Below are 23,959 nucleotides of genomic sequence, written 5' to 3' on the forward strand. Positions count from 1 at the left end.
AATCCGGTTTTAGGCCAAAGTATATACTTCAATTAGCATACATCTTTCTTTCTTCTATTTCTGGAAACAAAAATAATAGAAATGTAGTCACTTTAGGATATCCTCTTCTAAAATAATGAGACGAGCCTCGCTAAATAAAAATGCAAATGGCGGGGCCCTCAACAACTAATCAGAATATTTAGAATTCGGGCTAGGCCGTTTAGTGGATCTCATGGCCTTCTCAAAGATAATAACGCGTTAGACCTTTTTTTTTAGGCGCGACTTAATTAAATTACATTCTTAAATTCGGGTGCGCATTTATGTGACCCAAATTCAAATCTCAACGGAGTCGAAATGTGTTAACAACTACGGGTGCATTGATTGTGACGTGGTTCGAGATGCATTTTCACGACGTTGCAATTCTATAAAATAAATGATAATAATAAAAGCGGTTTAAACTTAATAAAAGCACATAAGTCACAACATGTATTTAAATCAGATATTTAGCCATTATAACAATTTAAGCGACCGTGCTAGAACCACGGGATTCGAGGGTGCCTAACACCTTCCCTCGGGTCAACAGAATTCCTTACTTAGAATTTCTGGTTCGCAGACTTCATTTGGAAAAGTCGAAAATTTCCTCGATTTAGGATTCAAGATAAACCGGTGACTTGGGACACCAAAAGCCAAACCTTTCCCAAGTGGCGACTCTGAATTAAATAAATAATCCCATTTCGAATATTGTCACTTAAATTGGAAAAACTCCCTCGCGCATTTAACCCTTCGGGGCGGGCGCGCAAAAAGGAGGTGTGACAGGTGTCATTGAGATTACTGACAGCATCGGCAGTGCTTCAAGGACTTTGACGGCTATTAAAGAGGTAACGATTAAAACTTTCATATTATCTTATAATATCCAAGTAATTTCACTAATCATATATTCTTTTCTATGCAGCCAAATGGTGTTCATATTTCAATGGCGTCACACCAAAGCAAGATATAATGTAGTAGCGAATCCGTGGTGGAACCAAATTCGAGGAAATCACTTCCAATACCTAAGTCAGATCTAGATGCGACTTCCATTCCTAGTATTGGAGCAAAATCGGGGCCTAATTTTCACCAACGATCAGCACCAACGATGACTATCTTTGATGGAAGAAAGGTTGTCTTGACTCTTCACAATGATTTCATTTTGAATGACTGGGATAAAATTCATGCCAAACTCGATGACCTTACCGTAGACAATACTTCTTCTCTTCAATTTGAGACCCAAGTGATTCTCGAGGAGATTGACGGAAAGGGTGTGGATATCTCCCCTCTAAAAGACCTATTGACGTCTTTCTTTAAGCTTGCCACTTCATATGACCAGGCACGATCAACTCTTTTTGACAAGGTTGTGGATGTTGAAACATCAGAGTCATTTTTAAATACCAAGGAACATCTTGATCTTGTCTTGATTGAAAAAGGGGAGAAGGTCGAGAAATTGTCTGCCACCAGTCAGTATCTCAAAGAGGCCAAGGAGAAGGTGAAACAATTAAGAGCTCTTCAGGGTGTTGCCAAGAAAAAGGTTGAAGAGATTGAATCTAGAGTCTCATCTGCTAAAGACGAGTACCATAGATGTTCTGATGTTTGCTTGGCAACTACTGATGACTTGGCCGACGTGGAGATGAAGAAACAACACATATAGACAACCCTTAAAGACTTGTTCAAATACAATTTATGTTTAAATTAGTATATATAGAGTATTTTATTCGCCTTTTTTTGCATTTGATTAACTAGAGGTTATTCTTAGAAATGAAAACTCTATCCGTTTTACTTTATATCACGTATTTTCATCAATGCCCCTTCTTTCTTTGCGGTTCAATATCAATAGTTCTTTGCTTATCATGTTGTATTAACGTCCACATAATAGAACTTGACTTTTATCTAAATGTCGTTGCCATTCATGTCTCAAACTTCTCTGTATTTGGAGATGCATCCTCCTTTTTCTTTGAGGATAATATTGTTCATCACCTTTGCACCTTTTGTGGCATGAAATACATATCTCAATGCGAGGACGTCAAAAATATGAGCCATTTGATTTGTTAAAAACTAAATTTAAAATCTAAGACATATCCAAAATTCGAAATCAAAAACCTTCTGAATCGCTGCAAGTAATATTTTGAAACCAACTTTAGATTCTACCATGTTGAAAATTACAGATTTCCGCAGTCTCATCAAAAAAATTCATATCTTGGAGTAGAAATGTCAAAATTGAGAACCGTTTGATGCCATGGAAACTAGACTTCAAAATCTAAGACATATCCAAAATTTGGAATAAAATATTTTGAGAATCATCCCAGATATTATTTTGAATATAACTTTAGATTTCGATACGTTGATAGTTTCAGATTTGCGCAGCTTCACCAAAATATTTATATCTTGGTATTGAAACATCGCAATTATAGACTGCATAATTTTATGAAAAATAGACTTCAAGATCTAAGACATATACAAAATTCAAAACAAAACATTTTGAGAATCGTCCCAGATATTATTTTGAATCTAACTTTTGATTCCGACACGTTGATAGTTTCAGATTTGCACAGCTTCACCAAAAAAATTATATCTTGGTTTTGAAATGTTGAAATCACAAACTGCTTGATTTTATGAAGAATGTACTTCAAGATCTAATACATATCCAAAATTCGAAATCAAACATTTAGAAATCATCCCAGATATTATTTTGAATCTAACTTTAGATTCCGATATGTTGATAGTTTCAGATTTGTGCAGCTTCACCAAAAAGTTTATATCCTGGTGTCAAAATGTTGAAATCATGAAATGTTAGATTTATCGAAATCCAAACTTCAAAATATAAAATATATCTAAATTTCAAGATTTAATACCTTAAGGATAGTTTCAAATAATATTTCGAAGTCAACATAAAATTCCGACACACTGACAATTTCAAACTTGCGCTACTTCACCAAAATTTTTTATACCTTGATATAGGAATGTAGCAATCACGAACCATTTCATTTTATGAAAACAAGACTCCAAAATCTAAAAAATTTCCAAAAATGTTGGATTTAATACCTTAAGTATAGTTTCAGATAATATTTCAAAATCAACATAAGATTTTAATATACCGACATTTTCGAATTGGCGCGACTTCGTCAAAACCTTTATGTTTTGGTATGGAAGCCTCGGGATCACAAGACGTTTTTCTTGCTATCAAACAAAATTTAAAAGATCCATTCTCACAAATATCTTGGGTTTAAGTCTCACTAAATTTGAAACGTTGTGCCCCAGGAATCTTTCTTCTTATATTTGTATTCCCTTTTGACGCCTCTCTTCTCTTGAAGGTTATGCGAACATGAAGACATAGCGAATCCCCAGACTTTGATGAAAATATTTTCATCATTTCAGTGAAGACACCATTTTACCATAGCAGCTTGCCCCCTTTAAATCAAATGGGATCCAAAGCTTAACTGAAGAATTGTTTCTCATCTCGATTTTCAAGTGCTGATCGAATGGATTACATTCCATCGTACTTCATTCGAATGATAATTGAGGCACTATGTATCTTTTAAACTCATGCAACTAAACTCCGAATACTTACCTCAGTGAAGAGGATGAAGTCATACCGTAGTTCAAAATGGGTGTTTTTTTTTTGTTTTTTATATATATATATTTTAAATTTTTTATGTCCTAACTTGTGCCTAGACCGCCTCTTTCGAGGTTTTAAACCTAGCAGACTCTTTGTTTTTGTGGCCGTACACAGTTTAGGCTTATGCGGGCTAGGAGTGTAGGAACATACAGTTTAGGCTCATGCGTTAAGGAGCATTGCAACTTCAAGGATAATAATTCTTCAAAAGCTTGCCATTGATATGGCCAATTCTCATGCCATCTGTATCAACCAGCTTGTAAGCCCCACTTGAATAAGCTTCTTGCACGACATATGGCCCCTCACATTTTGAAGTGAACTTCCCTACAGGCTTATGAGAAGTAATAATGGGTCTTCGTATGGCAAGGACTTGATCTCCTACTTGAAAGGATCTCGGGCGAACTCTTTTATTGAAGGCGCGAGACAATCGAGCTTGATAACATTCCAGACTCTGTTGAGCTTCCAACCTCTTCTCATCAAGAGCCTCCAACTCTGCAAATCGAAGTCGAGCATTTTCTTCATCAGTGATCTCTTCTTGAATGGCTAATCGTAATGAAGGTATTTGATGCTCGAGTGGCAAGACGACTTAGACTCCATAAGCGAGTGCATAAGGGTCGCTTGTGTTGGCGTGTGGTGAGTTGTCCTATATGCCCACAGAGCTTCCTCCATGCGGTCTTGCCAATGCCGTTTGGATTTGGAGACGACTTTTTTTAACAAGTTGCATAGAGTCTTATTGAATGCCTCGGCTGGACCATTGGTGGAAGCATTATACATAGAAGAGTTACATTACTTGAAGCCAAAGAGTTCACAAATCTTGTTCATCAACCTATTGTCAAATGTCTTGCCACTATCCGTTATTATATAACAGGGAATGCCAAAGCGATAGATTATGTTTACTCGGATGAAACTTGCAACATTTTTATTCGTGACTAAGAGCCATAACTTCAGCCTATTTTGAGAAGTAGTCAGTTGCAACCAAGATGTATAGGTGCCCACCAGAGGACTTTGGCAGTGGTCCAACAACATCAAATCCCCAAGCGTCAAACGACCAGGATGCAACAGTCGGGTGCAATACTTCAGGAGGTTGATGATAAAATTCGCATGGAATTGACAAGCCTTGCATCTTCGAGCGTAGTCCATGCAATCTTTTACCATCATTGGTCAATAATATCCCATCCTTTTTATATGGAAGTGGAGCTTTGGTCCAGACTGGTGTGACCCACATACCCTAGAATGTGCCTCTTGCAAAGCTTGGAGTGCTTATCACAAGAGTACTTACTCGAATGTCCTTCTGTATAAAGTATCTTTGTAGTAAAGGAAGCAAGGTGCATGACGACGTATTTCAGTCCTTCTCCTTGGATTTTCTGGAAGTATCCCATAACATAAGAAGTCGATAATGGGTTGTCGACATTCTTCTTTCTCAACTTCAGAAATAATGACAAGATGCTTGAGTTCATTTTCTTCACCTTCAGCCTCATTTGGCAGCGGTACTACCTATTTTTGGCAGACAGTAACTTGCGTTTGATCAGACAGGGTTAACGATGAAGCTAGAGCAGCTAAAACATCAGCCTTCTTATTTTATTTCCTTGGCACATGTTGAATAGTCACATCACCGAGCTATACTATTAATTTTTTTACCGTAATCATGATATGGGCGTAGTTCAGACTTCTTTACATCATAACTACCTAGAAGCTGATCGACCACTAACTGAGAGTCACCAAAGACTTGCAATTGTATCCGCTTTATTTCGACAGCCATTTCAAGCCCAAGTATTAGTGCTTGATACTCAGAAACGTTGTTAGAGCAGAGTTGCGTCAACATAAAAGAGTAGGCCAGAACTTCACCTTGATAAGTGATAAATACTTCACCAGCTCCATCTCTTCCGCGATGTACAGCACCATCAAAGTACATCTTTCATAGAGGCTGAACTTCAATGACCATGGCGTCCTCATCAGGTAGTTCGTAGTTAGCTCCCAATTATCAGGTATAGGGTGATTTGCCGAGAAGTCCGCTAACACTTGTCCTTTAATAGCCTTTTGAGGGATGTACACGATTTCAAATTGTTGAAACTGGAGGTACCACCTTGCTAGTCGATCACTAGGGATAGGTTTTGACATCACGAACTTGATGGGATTGCTCTAGGAACCAAACGAACTACATGAGCTTGAAAGTAGTGCTTCAACTTTTGGATTGAGAAGACTAGCGCCAAACATAACTTTTCAATTGGCAAATAATTCAACTCATTTGGTGTCATCATCATGTTCAAGTAGTAAAGGGATTTTTCTTTCCCTTCACTATTTTCTTAGGCCAACAATTCTCCAACACACCTTTCTTGTGCTAAAATGTATAGTATCAGTGGCTTTCCAAGTATAGGGGCTGCCAAAACTAGAGGCTTCATCAAGTAGGATTTAATGCTCTCAAAGGCATTGCTACACGTTTGGTCCCATTTAAAAGGGACACCTTTCTTCATAAGGCGACTGAATGGTTGGCACCTCTTAACTAGGTTCGAGATGAATCTCCTAACTTATGCTAGCTTTCCTTGCAGACTTTTCAATTCATGAATATTACAGGGCTCGGGCATTTTCAAAATGGCATCCACTTTGGCTTGATCAATTTCGATCCCTCGATGTCGGACAATGAAACCAATGAACTTTCCAGAAGTAACTCACATTTCAATGGATTCATCCTAAGTTGGTACCTCCGAAGTAACTCAAACACCATTCTCAAGTCTTTCAAGGCGTCGCCCCTTTTTCTGAATTTTACCACCAAGTCATCCACATAGCATTCGACATTTTTATGGAGAAGGTCATCAAAAATATTCTGCATAGCCCTTTGATAAGTAGCACCAACGTTCTTTAAGCCAAAAGGCATTACCCTGTAGCAATAAATACCCTTGTGGGTGTGGAATACAGTTAACTCTTCATCTTTTGGTTCCATGCGAATTTGGTTATAGCTTGATGAACCATCCATAAACGACATTGCCTCATACCCAATAGTAGCATCGATTATCAGCTCTGGAATATGAAGCGGGAATTCATCTTTAGGACATATTGTTGAGATCCTTGAAGTTGACACACACTCGAATCTGGCCATTCTTCTTCCTTACAGGGACAATACTTGAAACCCATGTTGGGTATTTAACTTCCCGAATAAATCCAGCTTCAATGAGTTTGTTAACTTCGGTTTCAATCAAGGGAACCAAGTCTGGCCTAAAGAGCTTTTGAGCTTGCTTAACAGGGCGGGCGCCATTCTTGACCGCAAGGTGATGGAGTGCTACTTTAGGGTCCAAGCTAGGCATTTCTTTGTAACTCCAAGCGAAGACATCCCTAAACTCCTTGAGCAACTCAATATAATTGCTTTCTTCATCAAATTCTAATAAAACACTTAGGTAGGTGGGTCTTGGTTCTTTATTGGTACCAATGTTAACTTTTTTTAAGGCATCAATCGTTGCCTTCACTCCTCTTCAAGTTCCGGGGGAGCATCATCCGCATCTTCATCTTCTTGAGGGTCCCCATCAGTGAAGGATATATGATAACATGATGAAACATCGTCAAATTTCTCGTCATCCTCTATTAGAGATAAGACACCATGCTCGCCTTGTGCAATAACATGATACGAAGAACCCACACTTTATTCGTCTCCATCACATTCTTTAGTGTAGACCACAATGTATGGCTTCACCTTTAGTACCTCATCACATGAAACCATGACTTTTGTTTGTAGCTTCATTCTAGAAGGAACAAAACTTTGGAAATCCTTAGAGATTTTCTGAATTTTGGGCGAAACGGGTGTTCTTGTATTTCGATAATTTCTCTAGAACTTATTCCCCTTATTTAATGGACCAATCTCTTAAATACAAAAGTTCTTACAGTTGATTTTCTAAGTCGATCAAAGATAGAAGGGATGTTAGGAGCGGTAGATCATCTTCTACAGTGATGTAATTTCTACTCGCCCTTCTTATGGAGATGCGCTGGTGCTAGTTGCTTGTATCCCAAACCTTCACGTGGTTGCCTCGTCGCAGCTTCTGATAGGATCTTCCCTAACTTTGACGGCTCATTGGGATTGTATCCAGCTTTTGCAAATAGCCTGTAAGCGTTATGATCAAAACCTTCATCTGTTTGCTTTGTAAGGAGTGCCACATTCTGCAAAAGATTTTGGGCCACAAACCCTGCAAGTGGCTTTGAGGACAACTTTACTTCCTCAATTCGTTTTATTAAAAGAGTTAACTCCTTTGGCATGTTAGTTTGGAGATTAGATGATTCACCTTCATATTTCTTCCTTTTAGGGACATATTGGAGCGTAGAACTTACTTTTTTGCAATAAGACGCAATAGTCCCTCTATAAGATTTATTCGCATTGGGTTGTACCTCCTCACTAACAACTTTGGCTTCACCAGCAGTCACCTCAGCTTTTTTTAGTTGTGGGCTCGTTATTCTTGCTTTTCATGCCATCATCAGCTTTTAGCTCTTTCACAATGTGGTTCTTCAAGTAGAACTTTGCATCGGCGAAGTGTGACTCAGCCTCGGTGAATGGCTCATCATCAGCAACTATCTTCTTCTCAACTTCACCCTCGTAGTATTTTAGACATTGATGGTAGGTAGATGGAACTACTTTATTCCCATGTATTTAAGGCATCCCAAGCAAGACGTTGTATGAAGTCTTTGCATCAATCACATGCAGCCATGCACTTGATTGCATATCTTCAATGGTGATTCCCAACCTGATCGCACCTATGGATCTTTGCCCTCCTTGGTTGAATCCTTGAATTATCACATGACTTTCCGAGAGTTCGTTCATGAGAATACCAAGTTCTTTCACAGTGCTAATTAGCAAGATATTTACTGAGGATCCTCTATCAACCAAAATTCAATTTAATCTTTCATCGCGCATATAGCCAACCAGGTATAATGAGTGGTTATGAGGAGTGTCACCAAGTAGAAGATCGTTATTCATGAACGTAACTGTTTTCTCACAAGCATTAACTTCTTGAGGAATGGACTCGACGAGCTTTTTCGAAGATGGTGTCAATGGTAGGTCATCACTCTTTTCTTCCCCTTTGTCAGCATGGCAAGAAGAGGCATCAATGCCCTTATGGAAAATCTTCGTGCGGAACCAACTTGGTAAGAATTCCTCCAAGGTCTCTGGATATCGTGGCTTTTGAGGATGGTGCACCTCCACTTTTGCTTTATTCAAATGCTTAACTCGATTCCATCTCCTTGGTCTTTTCACCATCATTATCCTTATTGGTTGTTCTATTAATTCTTTTCGTGGGCTCCTTTTGTGGCGCCTACGGCGAGTCACCAGTGTCCAACCTTCATCATCATCATGGTGGTCTACTTTAACTTTGTTATTCTCCAATAATTCTTCATCTTTGATTTCTTTTAAACTGCATAACTCATCTAGACTGAATAAGCCAAAGGTGATAGAAACTTGGTTCGCACTTGCCTTCTCATCTTCAAGCACGATCTTCTTTTCACAAGCCAAGTCCATAACTTTGTCCTTGAAGACAAAGCACTTCTCTAGAGGTCAGCTTACAAGTCGGTGATATTTGTAGTAATTTGGGTCATTCATTTTCCCAGCTTTATTTGGTTGCTTCATCTCCGAAAGCACAATAAGATTTAACTTGAGGAGTTCTTCAAAAATGGCTAGTATATCAGAATCCAGAAATGGGTACTCCTTCTCTTGCATTTCTTTTAGAGTCAACTTTCCACTTGGCTTATCTTGAAAAGAAGTGGATTTCACACTCTGCTTCTTGCTCACCTTCGTTGTGAACTTCACAGGTGATGTATTGACATTTATATCTTGTTTGTTTTCAGATTTGGGTACAAACTTGCTCCATTTCCTGACTTCTTGCTTGTCGTTCCCTTTGTGAGGCTCATAGATAGGCAACCTTTCATTTCCAATGGAGGCCATTCTCAACTCCATGTCATGGGAACGAGTCGCAATTTCTTCAAATGTGCCAGGCTTGATACCTTGCAAGATGTAGCGTAGTCCTCAATGCATGCCTTGGATGCACATATCTATGCCCGAAGCTTCACTAAGCCTGTCTTTGCAGTTGAGGCTTGCATTCTTCCAATGATTGATAAAGTCAATAATTGGTTCACCCTTTCATTGACGAGCATTTATAAGTTCTATCATACTCACAGTACGTCTTGTGCTATAAAGCAATTAAGGATTCTTGCTCTAGTTGATCCCAGCTATCAATAGATCTAGCCTTGAGGTCTGTGTACTAATCAAAAGCAGTTCCTTTTAATGAGCAGACAAACTGCTTGACGAGGTAGTCTCCATAAGTCCCAACATTATTGCATGTCTCAACGAAGTGCGCCACATATTGCTTTGGATTTCCTTTGCCATCAAACTGTTGAAATTTTGGAGGTTGATAGCCAGCAGGCATATTCAACGTATCAATCCTTGAAGTGTACGACTTTGCGCAAGTAAAGGAGGACTTGGAAGCTACTTCATATTTATTTTTTATAGTCCCTTCAATGAACTCCTTTAGTTGATTGATTGGAATCACCCCTTCCGAAAAGACTGGAATTTCCTTAATGGATGCAACTTGTCGTGGGGGAGGATCAATCTCTTGAGCTTCTGGGAGTTTGCCATGTGCATGGGTAGATTCTTCTTCTATCAAGATTCCCACCTGTCGACGCCCCTTTTTTCTAAGAGTCGAAATCGGGTATACGACATTTGGGAGGACAACTCTATTCCCTTTCGAGAATTGGGTTTAGGATTTGAAGAGTCACCACCTAATGATTATAGTGCATTAGGACACTTTAAGAAGGAATTGAGATGAAGAAACAGAGGTTGGGTAAGGGCGAGAAATTATCTCGAGGGGAAGGTATTAGGCACCCCTCAAGATCCACTGGTGTGGTTCCCGGCCATGCTATAATTGTGACTTTAAGCAGACAAGTAGAAAAGAAAAGGATTTTTCACATAGTTTTGCAAACAAGTTTAAGAGTTGAAGGAGTAGAGAGTTTGGAAAATTAATTTAAAAGAAAACTTAAAAATTAACAAGTAAAGGGGAGAGGGGTCCTAGGTTTACAAATAATATGGATCACATCAATGCAATATCCAGCAATCACTCCTCAGAAGAGGGGTCACACGTGATATTAGTGTACCGGTCATCATATCCATATTCTACCCATCCCACCCCGTTAAGGTATTAAAGCGCAGAAAGTTTCGTTACTTATTGCATGCTAGTACCTATCCCAATCCTATCAGTCCCGGAGGCATTTAGGACTACTAATCCTAAAGGGAAAGGGATTTGAGGCCTTTTGAGAGCTTTCAAAGGACAAAATACTAGGTGTCAATCAAAACACATAATACAAGTAAAAGGGGAAGCAGATAAGCAAGTAAGGCTCAAGTAAACCTCCTTAAGTCAGATAAGCCATAGAGTTTATCATGTCTTGCATGTACTGGTTTGGTCTTTAAAATTAAAGCGATAAACGGACTGGTTCAACACATACTTTTAGACAGGAAGTCCGCATTAGGCTCGCTCGAATGCAGTTCTTAAGGACTAGTCTACTTTCAGCTTTGTGTTGGATAGAACTAACGATTTCGAAAAGCAAACTGGTTATGAAGAGTTACCAGTTTTTATCAGAGTGAAACGAGTTTCAGAAAAAGAATGTACTATTTTGAAAAAGATTTAAAATAAAATAAAGGAGCTTCAGAAGACATGCAGACTAGTTGAAAAAAAAGAGTTTCACGAACCTTATCAGAAAAAAGTGAGTTTCAGAAAATGCAGTTTGGTTTAGAAAATGTTTGTTAACTTACGAGGTTCAGAAAATCACAGAAGACTGCCGGTTTTACCAAAGTATATATTAATTTAAATGGTTGGTGCTGTTTTGAACAAATGAGACAGTTTTGACTCAAAGTTCCTATAGGCATGCTTTCTATACGTTAACTGATTTTAACACTTTTTAACAGGAGTCTTACAAATATGGTATCTATAAGCAACTTTATAATTAAGCCTACAGTTTGCCTAATGGTATCATTATGTGCAGAAATGTAAACCCCTATGAGCACGGTATCTATATGCATAGTTGCAGAAAGTTTAGAAGTTAAATCCTATAGGCATGGTCTCTACGTGATATGCAGAAAGTTTAGAAGTTAAATCCTATAGGCATGGTCTCTACGTGTGAAATTGCGCAGTGTAGAAATTAAACCTATAGACATGATTTCTACCCTTTTGTGCATGAAAAGTAACCCCCCTTTTCACTAAAATCCCATAAGTTTATACAAATTATTACAGACCAGTAAAAAATAAGACAGAAATAAAAAATACATCAGAAATTACAGCTACATCCGAGCATCCTAATTCAGACTTAGTATCTAACAATATGAGATTGAACCACTTCCGAGATCCAGATTTCCAAAGCCTTCTCTTATCTAGGGTGTTTCAGAGATCCAAGGAGTTTCAGGAACTCCAGGCAGTGCTTACACCCAAGATGTAATTAGAAAGAGTTACAGTGCAGTGTGGAAGAGAGGGGGTTGGGGAATGCCATGGCAGGCTGGTGGTCATGCCTATCCACAAGGTAGGCTGGCACACCCCTGACCAAGCCTGTTCAGCCAACAAATAAGAGCACAGACCTATTGAAGGTCAGACTATGGTCTGGGCAGTGATTAGGACACTGCTAGACCAAAGTCTTAAGCTCATAATACATATAAGGGGGAAAAGGAATGGGAATTGAAAGAGTTTAGGACTCAGGGAGTCCAGTCCATATACATGAACAACAATGTCAAGGGTTGTCATGTTTTCTGAACCATAACTTAGCAGACAAAGGGTTCAGGGATGGGGATTCATATAGGAGCAGGAATAACAGGCTTGCAGAAAGCAGTAAAATAAACAAAGAAAAGACTGAAGCATAAACATATAAGAGACGGGGCAGAATTTAAACAAGAAGAGACATACCAGTTGCAGAAAAGTAAGCACAAAGAAAAGCAGGATACTTGCAGCCAAAACACAACCAGAGAAGAGAGCTTATGAGTTCAGAAAAAACTCGAATGCTTTTTTAGAAAACCTAAGTGTATTTGAGAGAAGAAGTGGTGACTTATGCTGTGTGTTCGAACTTGTTTTTTGAAAGAGAAGAGGTATATGTATTTATAGTTTTGAAAATGAGTAGAGAATAAGGTAACAAATAAGGTTTCAACACAAACATGGAAATAAATACAGTCAGAATCAATTAACACAGGTATTCCCCTTTAATCAAGGGATTACTGCTCAAACGGACACTAACAGGATTAATATAAGGAAAGAAGATCAATTTGTAAACAGAATGATTGTTACCATAAAAGGAGCAGTAAAACCATATAGTAAGAGATTAAGTCTAAATACAGGAATGTACTTATTTTGGAAAGGATCTGGTAAGGCCAAACAAAGAGAGAGAATCAATTAACCCTTAACGGGAGAGTAAAAAATCAGAATTTCATAAGGAAAAGTTTTGAAAATCAATCACGAGTTTGAAAATCAATCACAGAAGGGACTCAGTATATAAATGAACTGCACAAGTAATAAGCATGTGAGGCCAAGCTATGGCGAGAAGGAACAACATACAGTAATAGCATAGAGCAAGCATTCATAGCATGATAGTCACGTAGGTCAGGTTTCAGTGATTTAGTAGTAGAGGAAAAGATCAGAAGCATGCGAAGAATCAAGTAAAAACCTTTCTGAAAACACAGTCGAGTTTGACAGATAGTCGGAACTCAGAACAAAAAGGAATCACATAAGGAAGAGAGATGCTGAAACAAAAAGAATCAGGCTGAGCAACTTCAGACAGACGAATTACATGAATAACTCAAGGGACTCGAATAGGCCCTAAAGAACTAGGGTTTTCGAAAATTAGTCGAGTTTAGAGGCGATAAACAAGTGAAACAAACAAGCGAATTCAGAATCTCAAATAAACCCCAAAAATTAGGGTTTTCAACGCTAATCAGGTGTAAACATGGTAAATCAAACTAATACAAACAAACAGACTAAGAAACTCAAACAAAATTCCAAAAATTAGGGTTTTCAACATGCTAACTCAAATAGAAAAACAACACAAGCAAAACACAACAAAACATGTCGAGAATCAGAGAAGAGATTTGAAATAACTTAACATGAAACCCTAGTTGAAGAATAAAGAGTTTTTGAAAGCAATATTAAAGAAACTTCGAGAAAAAATGCTTAGCAAGTTCAAAAAACACATAGATCCGGAGCAGATCTGAAATAAAATCGGAGGAACCTTAGAGATTTGGGTTTCATAAGAAACCTAGGTGATGAGGAAGGCTTTGAAAACCATCGATCTAAGCAGGAGAGTCGAAGGTCGAACTCGGATAGCCATGGCTGGCCGGACAAAGGTTGAAGACGACTGGAGAATAGTCATCAAGCAAAGGCTTGGTCGAAACCTTTCAAGATCTGGTCATAGGACCTCAGAAACGAGACACGTAGAAGCCATGAGAGGCTGGTATACGCCTCCGATGAGCTGGGAAGCCATGGATTAGGGTTTTAGTGAGAGGCGGCGGCTAGGGTTTGAGGTGAGTTGAGAGAGAGTTGAGAGAAAGAAGGGATTCAAAGACAGCATCTCTGAAAGAATGAGGTAGGGTTTAGGTTCGTTTGGATTAAAAAAGGTAAGAAGCAACGGTGTCCGTTGATCTAAATGATCAACGGCCGGGATTAAAAGGGGTTATGGGCTGGGTTGGTTGAATAGGTGCTGGGTCGAGTTAGAGTGGTAATTGGGGCGGTCCGAATTTGAGTTTGAAATTGGGTCAATTTTAGGCCAAAATCGAAATGTAATGGGGCTACAATTGAAATGAACTGAGGCCAAAATTTAAATAGCCAATTTTCCCTTTTTATTTTATAAAAATAGTAAAAAATGGTTTTGAAAGCAAATTAAAAGCACTGGATCCGTTAATAGTATATAAATATTAATTAAAAAATATTGGAACCAGTTTCATAATTATAAAATGCTATTAAATCTTAAAGCAGGCTAAAATTGCAATTATATGCAATTTAGCTTTTAAAATACCAAATTAATTTGTAAAAATATATGAAAAGTAACCTACCTATATTTTGGTATAAATATGAGAATAAAATAAGTTATTCACCAAAGTGATAATTTTGGGAATAATTATTGAGCAATAAATCAATTTAAAAATCTTTTAAAAAATTGGAAAAATACTAAAACACTTGGGCATACTTATATATGTATGTACATGATATTTGAAAGTATTTGCATGTAAAAGAAATACAGAGGGAAAAATTGGGTATCAACACCACCCTGTCTGTTAGCTTGTCAATTCTAGCATCTTGATTTTTCATGCATTTGGTCAAGCCAACGATTGCTTCCGTCAAGTTTGCCAGCTGCTCTTCCACAGATGAAGTGTTTGTCACCATGACTTGCATGATTGTTGTAGATAATGGGGAGTAGCATGGATTGTCACACAGATTGATTCTCGAATGGCTAACACTATGCAATGTAAGTGGAGAGGATCCATCAATTGAAGCATCATCATCTCCCTTCATAGCAGAGTTCTTGGATCCGGAGAGGTCAAGTAGAGCAAGAGTTTTCTTAATCTTTTCAGCAACATTGCTTCCTCTTTCGGGTGCGTTTGTGGCAGATCTTTCTCCTTTTGAGGATGAAGATCCGGAAATAGGGGTTGATGCAGACAACACTTGGGGTGCTTGTTGTCCTAACGAGCTTGCTTTGCTCCTCGTAACTGGTCCAAAGCTTCCAAAAGTAACATTAAGGATGCTTTCCCCATCAACATAGAATTTGGAATTAGCAACCTTGGTGGAAGTTGATCTGGAGTTGGTTTTCTTTGAAGCCATTTCGTTGTTCTTGAACTTTGGTGATCGAAATGTTGAGATTAGAGATAGAGATTGTCCCACTGGGCGTGCCAGAATTTGTAGACAATAAATTGCACCGAGAAAATAAAATCAAGACCGAAAAATATTGCAACAATCATAGTTTTTTATTTTAAATATTTGAGTGTTACAATCTCTATGAATCCTCTGATTCTACTTTTCAACAGTAAATAAAAGAGCTTTCGAGCTTAATCTTGAATTTTATTTTATTTTAATCCAAGTGCTTGAGGCCTGATCTTGATCTTGACGTATTTTTAATCCATGGGCTTGCAGACTTGTTCTTGAATCTTCGTCTCGATCTTTTAATCTTTAGAACACTTGAACGCTTGCAGCTTTTAGAAAAATGTGTAGCGTTTGATCCACAAGCTCTCTCTTGCTTCTTGTTATATCTTCTGGTGTCATTTTAGGTTATGAAGACCCCTATTTATAGTTGTGGGAGTGAAGAGTTATGATAAGAACAAACTCTTTCAAACCAATCAAATTGAAGTGTGACAAGGCCACGTTTGATTGGCCAGAACATGTCATTTGTGTCACAACCCAAATTGACGGGCCACGATGGGCACCCGGTACCTTACTCAATCGAGTACCAGCATAATGTATCTTTTCGTATTATACTATCATAGGTAAATGAGCCAGAGAGGCTATTGTGAGATAAGTAGAATAAAACATATAGAAATACTCGATATTGGACGATCCAACATATAATCCAAACTTATACATATGACGTACGGGCCTATAAGGTCATCATGATTCTTTATATACTCAAAACATAGGCCAACAAGGCCATACAAGAAATCGTATATATGGCATCTATCTATAAGCCTCTAAGAATATATAATATCGTAAAGGTCGGGACAGAGTCCCGTCATACCAAATAATACACATCTAAATTATGACCAAACAAGCAACTCCGGAGCAAATGAAGTGCACCAACATCTTCTGCTGAGCTGATCGCCTACTTGGAGGACTCTCGATCTGTCTATCGAGACCTGCGGGGCATGAAACGTAGTATTCCCAGGCAAAAGGGACGTCGATACAAATAATGTACCGAATATGTAAAGAATGAAAATCAGTAGACAATAGACGTGAGAGAAACATATAGTAAAAAACTCGACATCTAAACCTGAATAGCTCTGTGAAATCCTTAAATATTTAAAATGTCATGCATATACGTATAAATGCCATGTCGTGCATAGGTACATGTATTCATAACATCATCAAGTGTAACGACCTGACTGGTCGTTTTGAGAATTTAAGCTCTGTTCAGTAGCATGAGGTCTTGAATAGCTTCATAATATGTGTATCGACTTACGTGCATGGTTGAATTTAGTCAACGGATGGTTCAGAGTCAAATTGGAAGAAGGAAACTAGTTTTGGAAGTTTAAACAGTAAGAATTTGACCAGAATTGGACTTTTGAGTAAACAACCCCGGAGTGGGGTTTGGGTGATCTCAACAACTTCTTATGGTGATTTTGGACTTAGGCGTGCGTCCGAATCCAGATTTGGAGATCCGTAGGGTAATTTGAGGCGTTTCGGCGAAAGTTGGAAAATGGAGAAGTTTGACTCATAGTTGACTTTTGTGATATCAGGGTCATAATGCGATTCCGAGAGTTGGAGCAGCTCCGTTATGTCATTTTGGACTTGTCTACAAAATTTGGCGTCATTCCGGATTGATTTGATAGGTTTCGGCACGAGTTTTGGAAGTTCCTAAGTTTGAATCAAGGTGTTTTTCGTTGTTTCGACGTTATTTGTTATGATTTGAGACCTCGAGCAAGTCCGTGTTGGGTTATATGACTTGTTTGTATGTTTAGACGTGGTTCGAAAGGCCTCGGGTGTGTTTCGGGTATTTTTCCTCTTATTTTGGACTGTTGTTCTGTCTTCTGGTTTCCCTTCTATACGATTGCATAGTCACAGCCGCGATCGCGAAGGCCCATTTAGTGGCTAACATTTTTCCTTCTTTGCATTTGCATATGCTAGTTCTCGATCACGTAGTTATGTTTCTGTCTTCTCTACGTTCGCGTCTCCTTGTTCACGTTCGCGTAGCTCAGTTCATGGACCACCAGATTTTCCTTATTCGCGATTGCACAAGTTTGTTTACGATCGCATAGCACTGATTCAGGGTAGTGTCTTTACTCTTCGTGATCGCATCCCTTTTTCGCGACCGCGATTCACTAAATGCCTGGGCAGAATATAAATATTCAAATCGAGGGTTAGATCATTTTTACTATATTTTGAGTTTTAGACCTCGGTTTTGGGAGCTTTCTTGTTGGGGTTTTCAAGCAATTCAATTGGGTAAGTGTTCTTCACCTAGAATCTAACATATTCTATGATTTTATTTTCATTTTCATCATTTTATTTGTGTTCTGGGATGGGAAAATGTTGGTTTTTGAAGGAAATTTCTAAAATGAAAAATCATGATTTGAGGGACCAAATGATATCGGAATTTAGTAAATTTGGTATGGTTGAACTCGTATCAGAATGGGTATTCGGTTTTTGTAAAATTTGTTGGGTTCCAAGGTGCGGGCCCGGGGGTCGACTTTTGGATCGATTTTTAGATTTTGTTAAGGATTGAGACTTATTTCTTATGTGTTTTATCTGTGCTTTGAAGTTATTTTGGTTGGATTTGAGCCGTCCGAAGGTTATTTCTCCCGAGAAGTGCATTTTAGAGTATCGGTTTGTCGTCCTTGAGGTAAGTATCTTACCTAACCTTGTGCGGGGGACTTCCCCTTAGGATTTGAGTCTTCTATGTTGATTATAGTTCGTGTACGCGAGGTGAAGAGTGCATGCTTAGACTTATTTGTGGAAAATTGACCTTTTAGGGTTCTTAGGTCGTTATATTCACGGTGTATGAATGTGTTCTTGACATAACTGAGTTTCCTATTTAGTAGTTTCACATCTACATTCTTAATTGGAATTAATTGCTTCATGATTCACTCTTATTGCCTAATTGACTCCTATTTGATTTAATTGAAGAATTTCGTCTCTCCTATTATCATGCTATCTTTTCATAGCTGCTTGTCTTATTTGAGAATTATTATTTTCCCTCCTGAAATTGTTTAGTCTTAAGTGAAGCTAAGATCACCTTTCCTTAAATTGAATTATCGAATATCCTCGAAATTGTCCAACCTTAAAAAGAGTTTAGATAACCTATATCTTTGTTGAATTGCCCTCATTTGGGACTACTTGACTCGTGTTGATTTTCCTTGTTATTGACTTGTATATTGTGGAATCGCTGCTACATGTTAGTTTTCTCATCGTTGAACTGTTCCCTTTATGTCAGCATTCTTTTTTGTGGTTATTCTTTATGAGTTGGTTCTACCGTTTCCTTGTAATTTACAGTCCTTGAGTTGATTTACTTGTCTTACTGTGTTATATCATCATTGTTGTTGTTATACGTATTGTGGTGATGTACGAGTTTTCTGTTGTGCTGTAACTGTTGTTTCTGTTGATTGCAATGCGTATTTATTTTGGGACTACGGATCGGTATTGCGGTAGATCCCCCTGCTTGTTTATATTTGGGACTATGGGTCGACACCCGATAGATCCCTTGTACTGGATATTTACTTTGGGACTACGGATCGGTATTCTAGTAGATCGCCTGCACATTTATATTTGGGACTATGGGACGACACCCGGTAGATCCCCCTGTACTGGATATTTACTTTGGGACTACGGATCCGTATTCTGGTAGATCCCCCTGCATATTTACTTTGGGACTACGGATCGGTATTCCGGTAGATCCCCAGCATATTTACGTTTGGGACTACGGGACAATATCCTGGTAGATCCCCCTGTTGCTATCTTTGTGTTCTGAGCTGTTGTTTTCATCGATCCTATCCTTGTGTAAACAATATATGTGATGCCTGTTCTATTCCTTACACTTACTAGCTAGTATGAACTATGCTAGGGCAGTTGTTCAAGCATACGCGTGGCTAAACACCCTAATCGGATAGGAGGCTTCTTGGTATTGTCAAGTGTAGACGCACACGATTGCTTATTTATCTTCCATGTGAGAATGACTCTATTTGGTACGTGAGTTGTCGGTATGATTATGCAGTGTGATGAGGGTACAGGATGCCAAGTGTTAGGGTTCAGGTATTAAGGCTCGTATTATATGATTTTGAAATCAGGCGTCACAGGGTGACTAATATTCAAAGATTATTTATTCGAGAAAATTATATTCGAAAGATATTTATTTTGAAAGAACTATTTTTGGAAACATATTTATTGGAACGAAGTATATTTCGAAACATTTTATCACTTGAAGGATTTGACTAATTAATTGAAGTTTGCTAGCTAAGACCAAATGTGAAAGTTGTCGTAGTTATTGAGTTATGACTTGTCTTGCCGTATTTGTGATTTCAGAGTTGTATTGTATTTCCATTCAATTTTATGTGTTCTTATTACGGTGTTTCGCTATTACTTGCTGTTTTATTTCCTTATTGCAATTACTGTGTTGTTAAACATATCGCGTAGTCCTTATATAGATATTATGTTCTGTTGTTCTACACTTATACTTGTTCAGTTTATTAGACCAGTTGGTGTCTTGACTGTTCCTCGTCACTACTCCACCAAGGTTAGTCTTGATACTTAGTGGACACCGATGTAGTGTCCTCATACTACACTTCTGCATATTTTCATGCATATCTAGGTATTGTTCGTTAGTAGCTGTGCGGGCCGTTGCTGTGGAGACTCAAGGTAAACCTGCTGCTGCGTTTGCAGGCTTCGGAGTCACCTTCCCATATTTGTATTCACACCGTTGTACTTATTTTCATACAATTGTGTTTAGAAAATTGTAGCGAAAGAGTTTATGACTTGTATTACCGGGTTTTGAAAATTATAAATTTTATAGAGATTTCTGCTTCGAGACTGTTAAATTTCATTTATTATTGTTGTATTTCAGTATGACTTAGGCTTACCTAGTCTCTAAGACTAGGTGCCATCACGATACCCAAATAGAGGGAAAGTTGGGTCGTGACATCAAGCCTCTAAGGACATCCCATCATAACATCTCGGTCACTGTGGACAAAATTATCAACGTATACCAGCTGATCAGGTGGTGGTGCATATATAACGCCATAACCTTTCCCATATCCCATTACATATATATACATATACGCGATATAACGCCATCTGATCATGGGTCAATGTGCATGTATAAATGCATGAAATGCATATGAAATACGTTAATAAAATCCCTCGGTACGTCATAAGACCATTATGTCTCTGATTTATATCATGAAATAAACTTTACCAACTTACGTATTTTTTAGACCCATGAAAAGATGATAGAGTAATATGATACATGGGGAATCAAGAACATAAGTATCTCAAGTATATCTATGAATAGAGTCATTTATGAAAATTGTGTATTTGCTAGTTTCGTTCGTGTCGTATAGATCATGCCAAAAAGAAAGAAGGGATAGGCTTAACATACCTGGACCGATTTTCTTGACAATTCCTCTAACACATGTCTTGTGTGACGAACACGTAACGACAAGTTGAAGTAGGAAAAAATCCATATAATATTCTTGAGAAGGATTGCTTCCCTTAAAATCGCAAAATCCCATTGCTACTATGTAGTATAACTTTGTATGAAATCTTACGGTTTTGAATTGTTGAAGTTCCATGAAAGTTCACGTACTGGATTCTCTTGAAAGCTCACTTTCTTAAGACTTAAATGACTCCTTTTCATCAGATAGATATGTGACCCATTTGTTTAAGACTTAAAATGAATTTCTAATATGATGACTCATCCTCTTAAGTCTTGCCAAATCATACCTTTATAATTTTGCCACATAACAAGATAACTTAAGAGTCACAATCTTTTGGTCCTTTTGTTACCACCTTACAATATTAATTAAAGAGTCATTTATTTTAAATATGGGGCTGCCACATCATGCTATTTAACACTTATCCAATATATCTCCAATTAATTAGGTAATGTCTTGTTACCCGGTAATTAATAAATTACCCGCATAATTAAGAATTAACGCAACTTACTTAAAATACTACTCGCTTTTAACATATCTTGTACACATTATTATTATGGTCATGTTGTATGGCACTAGTCCATAAATATCAGGTATTAATGCTCGGCGTGTATTTTATCCTAATATGCCAAACTTAGACGAAAAATTATTTTCTTTGACTTGCTTCCCCCTCACCATCACGAATTTATTCATCATTTGTTTAAAATAGCATAATCCTTATAATCTCCAAATAATATGTTTCCTTGGACTAATATTAATTACCTTAACATCGTCGTAATTTAATATTGCGAAGCATAGCATCATCGTAATATAATACTACGGGACGTAACAACTTGTACACGTGGCATAGTTTCATTGGCTCTTTAATTTGACTTGGCATGCCTTGTCATTTTGACATGTGGCACAATTCTATTGGCTCTTCTGTTTGACTTGTGTGCCACGTCATTTGACACGTGGCACTAAACTGGGTGTCACGACCCAAGTTCGCCCTCCGTGAACTGTCGTGATGGCACCTAGTCTCTACGACTAGGTAAGCCTAACAATTGCGGAAAAAGAAACAAAATGCGGAAAAACTAATAAAAACTAAAGATAAGCAAATATAGAAGCATTTAAGATGCCGCTCGACATATACTAATACAAAATCTCAAAAACTGAACAACTTCCTAAAACCCGGAATCTCATGAAATCACAAGCTGTTGAATAACTACAAGTGTCTAACTCTAGAATGTCTAAACAAAAGTAAATACAAAAGGGCTAATACTATGAGAGAGAATGGAAAGGGACTCCTCAGTCTGCGAACACAGCAGATATACCTCAAAGTCTCTCGAGAATCGCCTCGCCTCAAGGGTAGTAGGACTGATTCGAAGTACCTGGATCTGCACATGAAAACATGCGCAGAAAGGGCATGAGTACACCACAATGGTACTCAGTAAGTGCCAAGCCTAACCTCAGTCGAGTAGTGATGAGGAAGGTTAGTCGAGTAGTGACGAGGAAGGTCAGGGCCCTACTGATTTTAGCTGAAAAATGAGGTAAAACAGTATAGAATACGACAATATAATTAAAGGGTAACAATAAAAAGTAATACAGGATAATAAGAATAACAACAACTATTACAAAGACAAAATAATCACAAAAGGAATACTGCCCAACATAGAGATAACAACCGGGGATCTCTCAGTATCCTGAGGATCTCTTAGTATCCTCAATATGTGTGCCGGGGATCTCTCAGTATCCCGAGGATCTCTTAGTATCCTTAATATATGTGCTGGGGATCTATTGGTATCCCAAGGATCTCTTAGTATCCTCAATATACGTGCTGGAGATATCTCGGTATCCCATACTACAGTCCAAATCAATATATGTGCATGGGATCTCCCGGAATACAAATCCGTAGTCCCAAAGTAAATAGGCAGGGGGATCTCCCGGGATACCGTCCCGTAGTCCCAAAGTAAACACACAACAGCAACATGAAGAATACTCAATTCAGTTCAAATTTCATACCAAGGTAAAATAGGTATTTCTAACCTAGCATGCTGCACATAATCCAAATAAGGCAGTTTGAGCAAGTAAAGCAATTAAGTCAATTAGACATGCTACCCTAAGCTAACAATATGCTTAAATTGCAAGTAGTATAAACAAGAAAGGAAACACAGTTAAAGTTACTAAATGAAAACAAGATTTTCAATAATTAGCACCAGTATGCACTCGTCGCCTCACGTACAAGGCATTTCAAATATCAACAATACCAAATCCTAAGGGGGAGTTCCCCCCCACAAGGTTAGGCAAGTCACTTACCTCGAACCGACTTAAAATCAACCCGAAACCACGCTCTTGTCACGAGTACTCAACTCCAAATGGCTCAAATCTATTCAAATCAATTACATAACGTAAATATAACTTGAAGTAACTGGTTCCACTAATTAATTCTAAGCTAATACGCGAAATTAGAAAAAATGACAAAACGGCCCCGGGCCCATATCTCGGAATCGGGTAAAAGTTATGGATTATGAACTCCTATTCACTCATGAGTCTAACCATACCAAAATTAGCCAAATCCAATGTCAAATCCCTAATCAAAACTCGAAAATTAGGTCTAAGAACTTTTCCAAATTTCCCCCCAATTTTCTCAGCCCAAATCCAAAATTAGAGATGAATTCACGTTTAGATTAATGGGTTAGAAGCAAAAAATAGTTAGTCATTATTACCCAATCGATATCTCTGAAAATCCTTCAAAATCTCGCTCAAATCCGAGCTCCCAAGCTCTAGTTTTGATAAAAATGGCTAAACCCTCGACTTTGAAATTTATATTCTGCCCAGGCAAATCCTTAATCGCAAACGCGGAAGGACCCTCGCGTTCGTGAAGCATAACTTCACTTGGTCTAGTTTTCCTTCATCACGAACACGATGTCCCTGTCATGAATGTGGTGACCATCTTCCCCCTCCTACGCGAACGCGGGACCATCTTCGCGAAAGCGTAGGCATAAGACCTTATAGCT

At 38.2% G+C, this 23,959-nt stretch overlaps 1 protein-coding gene across 1 annotated transcript; it reads right to left on the reverse strand.

The window, feature by feature from the left end:
* Positions 1 to 3,812: 3,812 nt before the first annotated feature.
* Positions 3,813 to 5,537, reverse strand: LOC142177606 (uncharacterized). The gene is made up of 2 exons (XM_075246818.1): positions 5,264 to 5,537; positions 3,813 to 3,949 (listed from the first exon to the last, which is right to left on the reverse strand). The coding sequence occupies exons 1-2, from the start codon at positions 5,535 to 5,537 to the stop codon at positions 3,813 to 3,815; spliced, it is 411 nt and encodes a 136-aa protein (XP_075102919.1).
* Between the last annotated feature and the right edge of the window lie 18,422 nt (positions 5,538 to 23,959).

This window comes from Nicotiana tabacum, chromosome 3 (genome assembly GCF_000715075.1).
Source record: "Nicotiana tabacum cultivar K326 chromosome 3, ASM71507v2, whole genome shotgun sequence".
Taxonomy (NCBI): Eukaryota; Viridiplantae; Streptophyta; class Magnoliopsida; order Solanales; family Solanaceae; genus Nicotiana; species Nicotiana tabacum.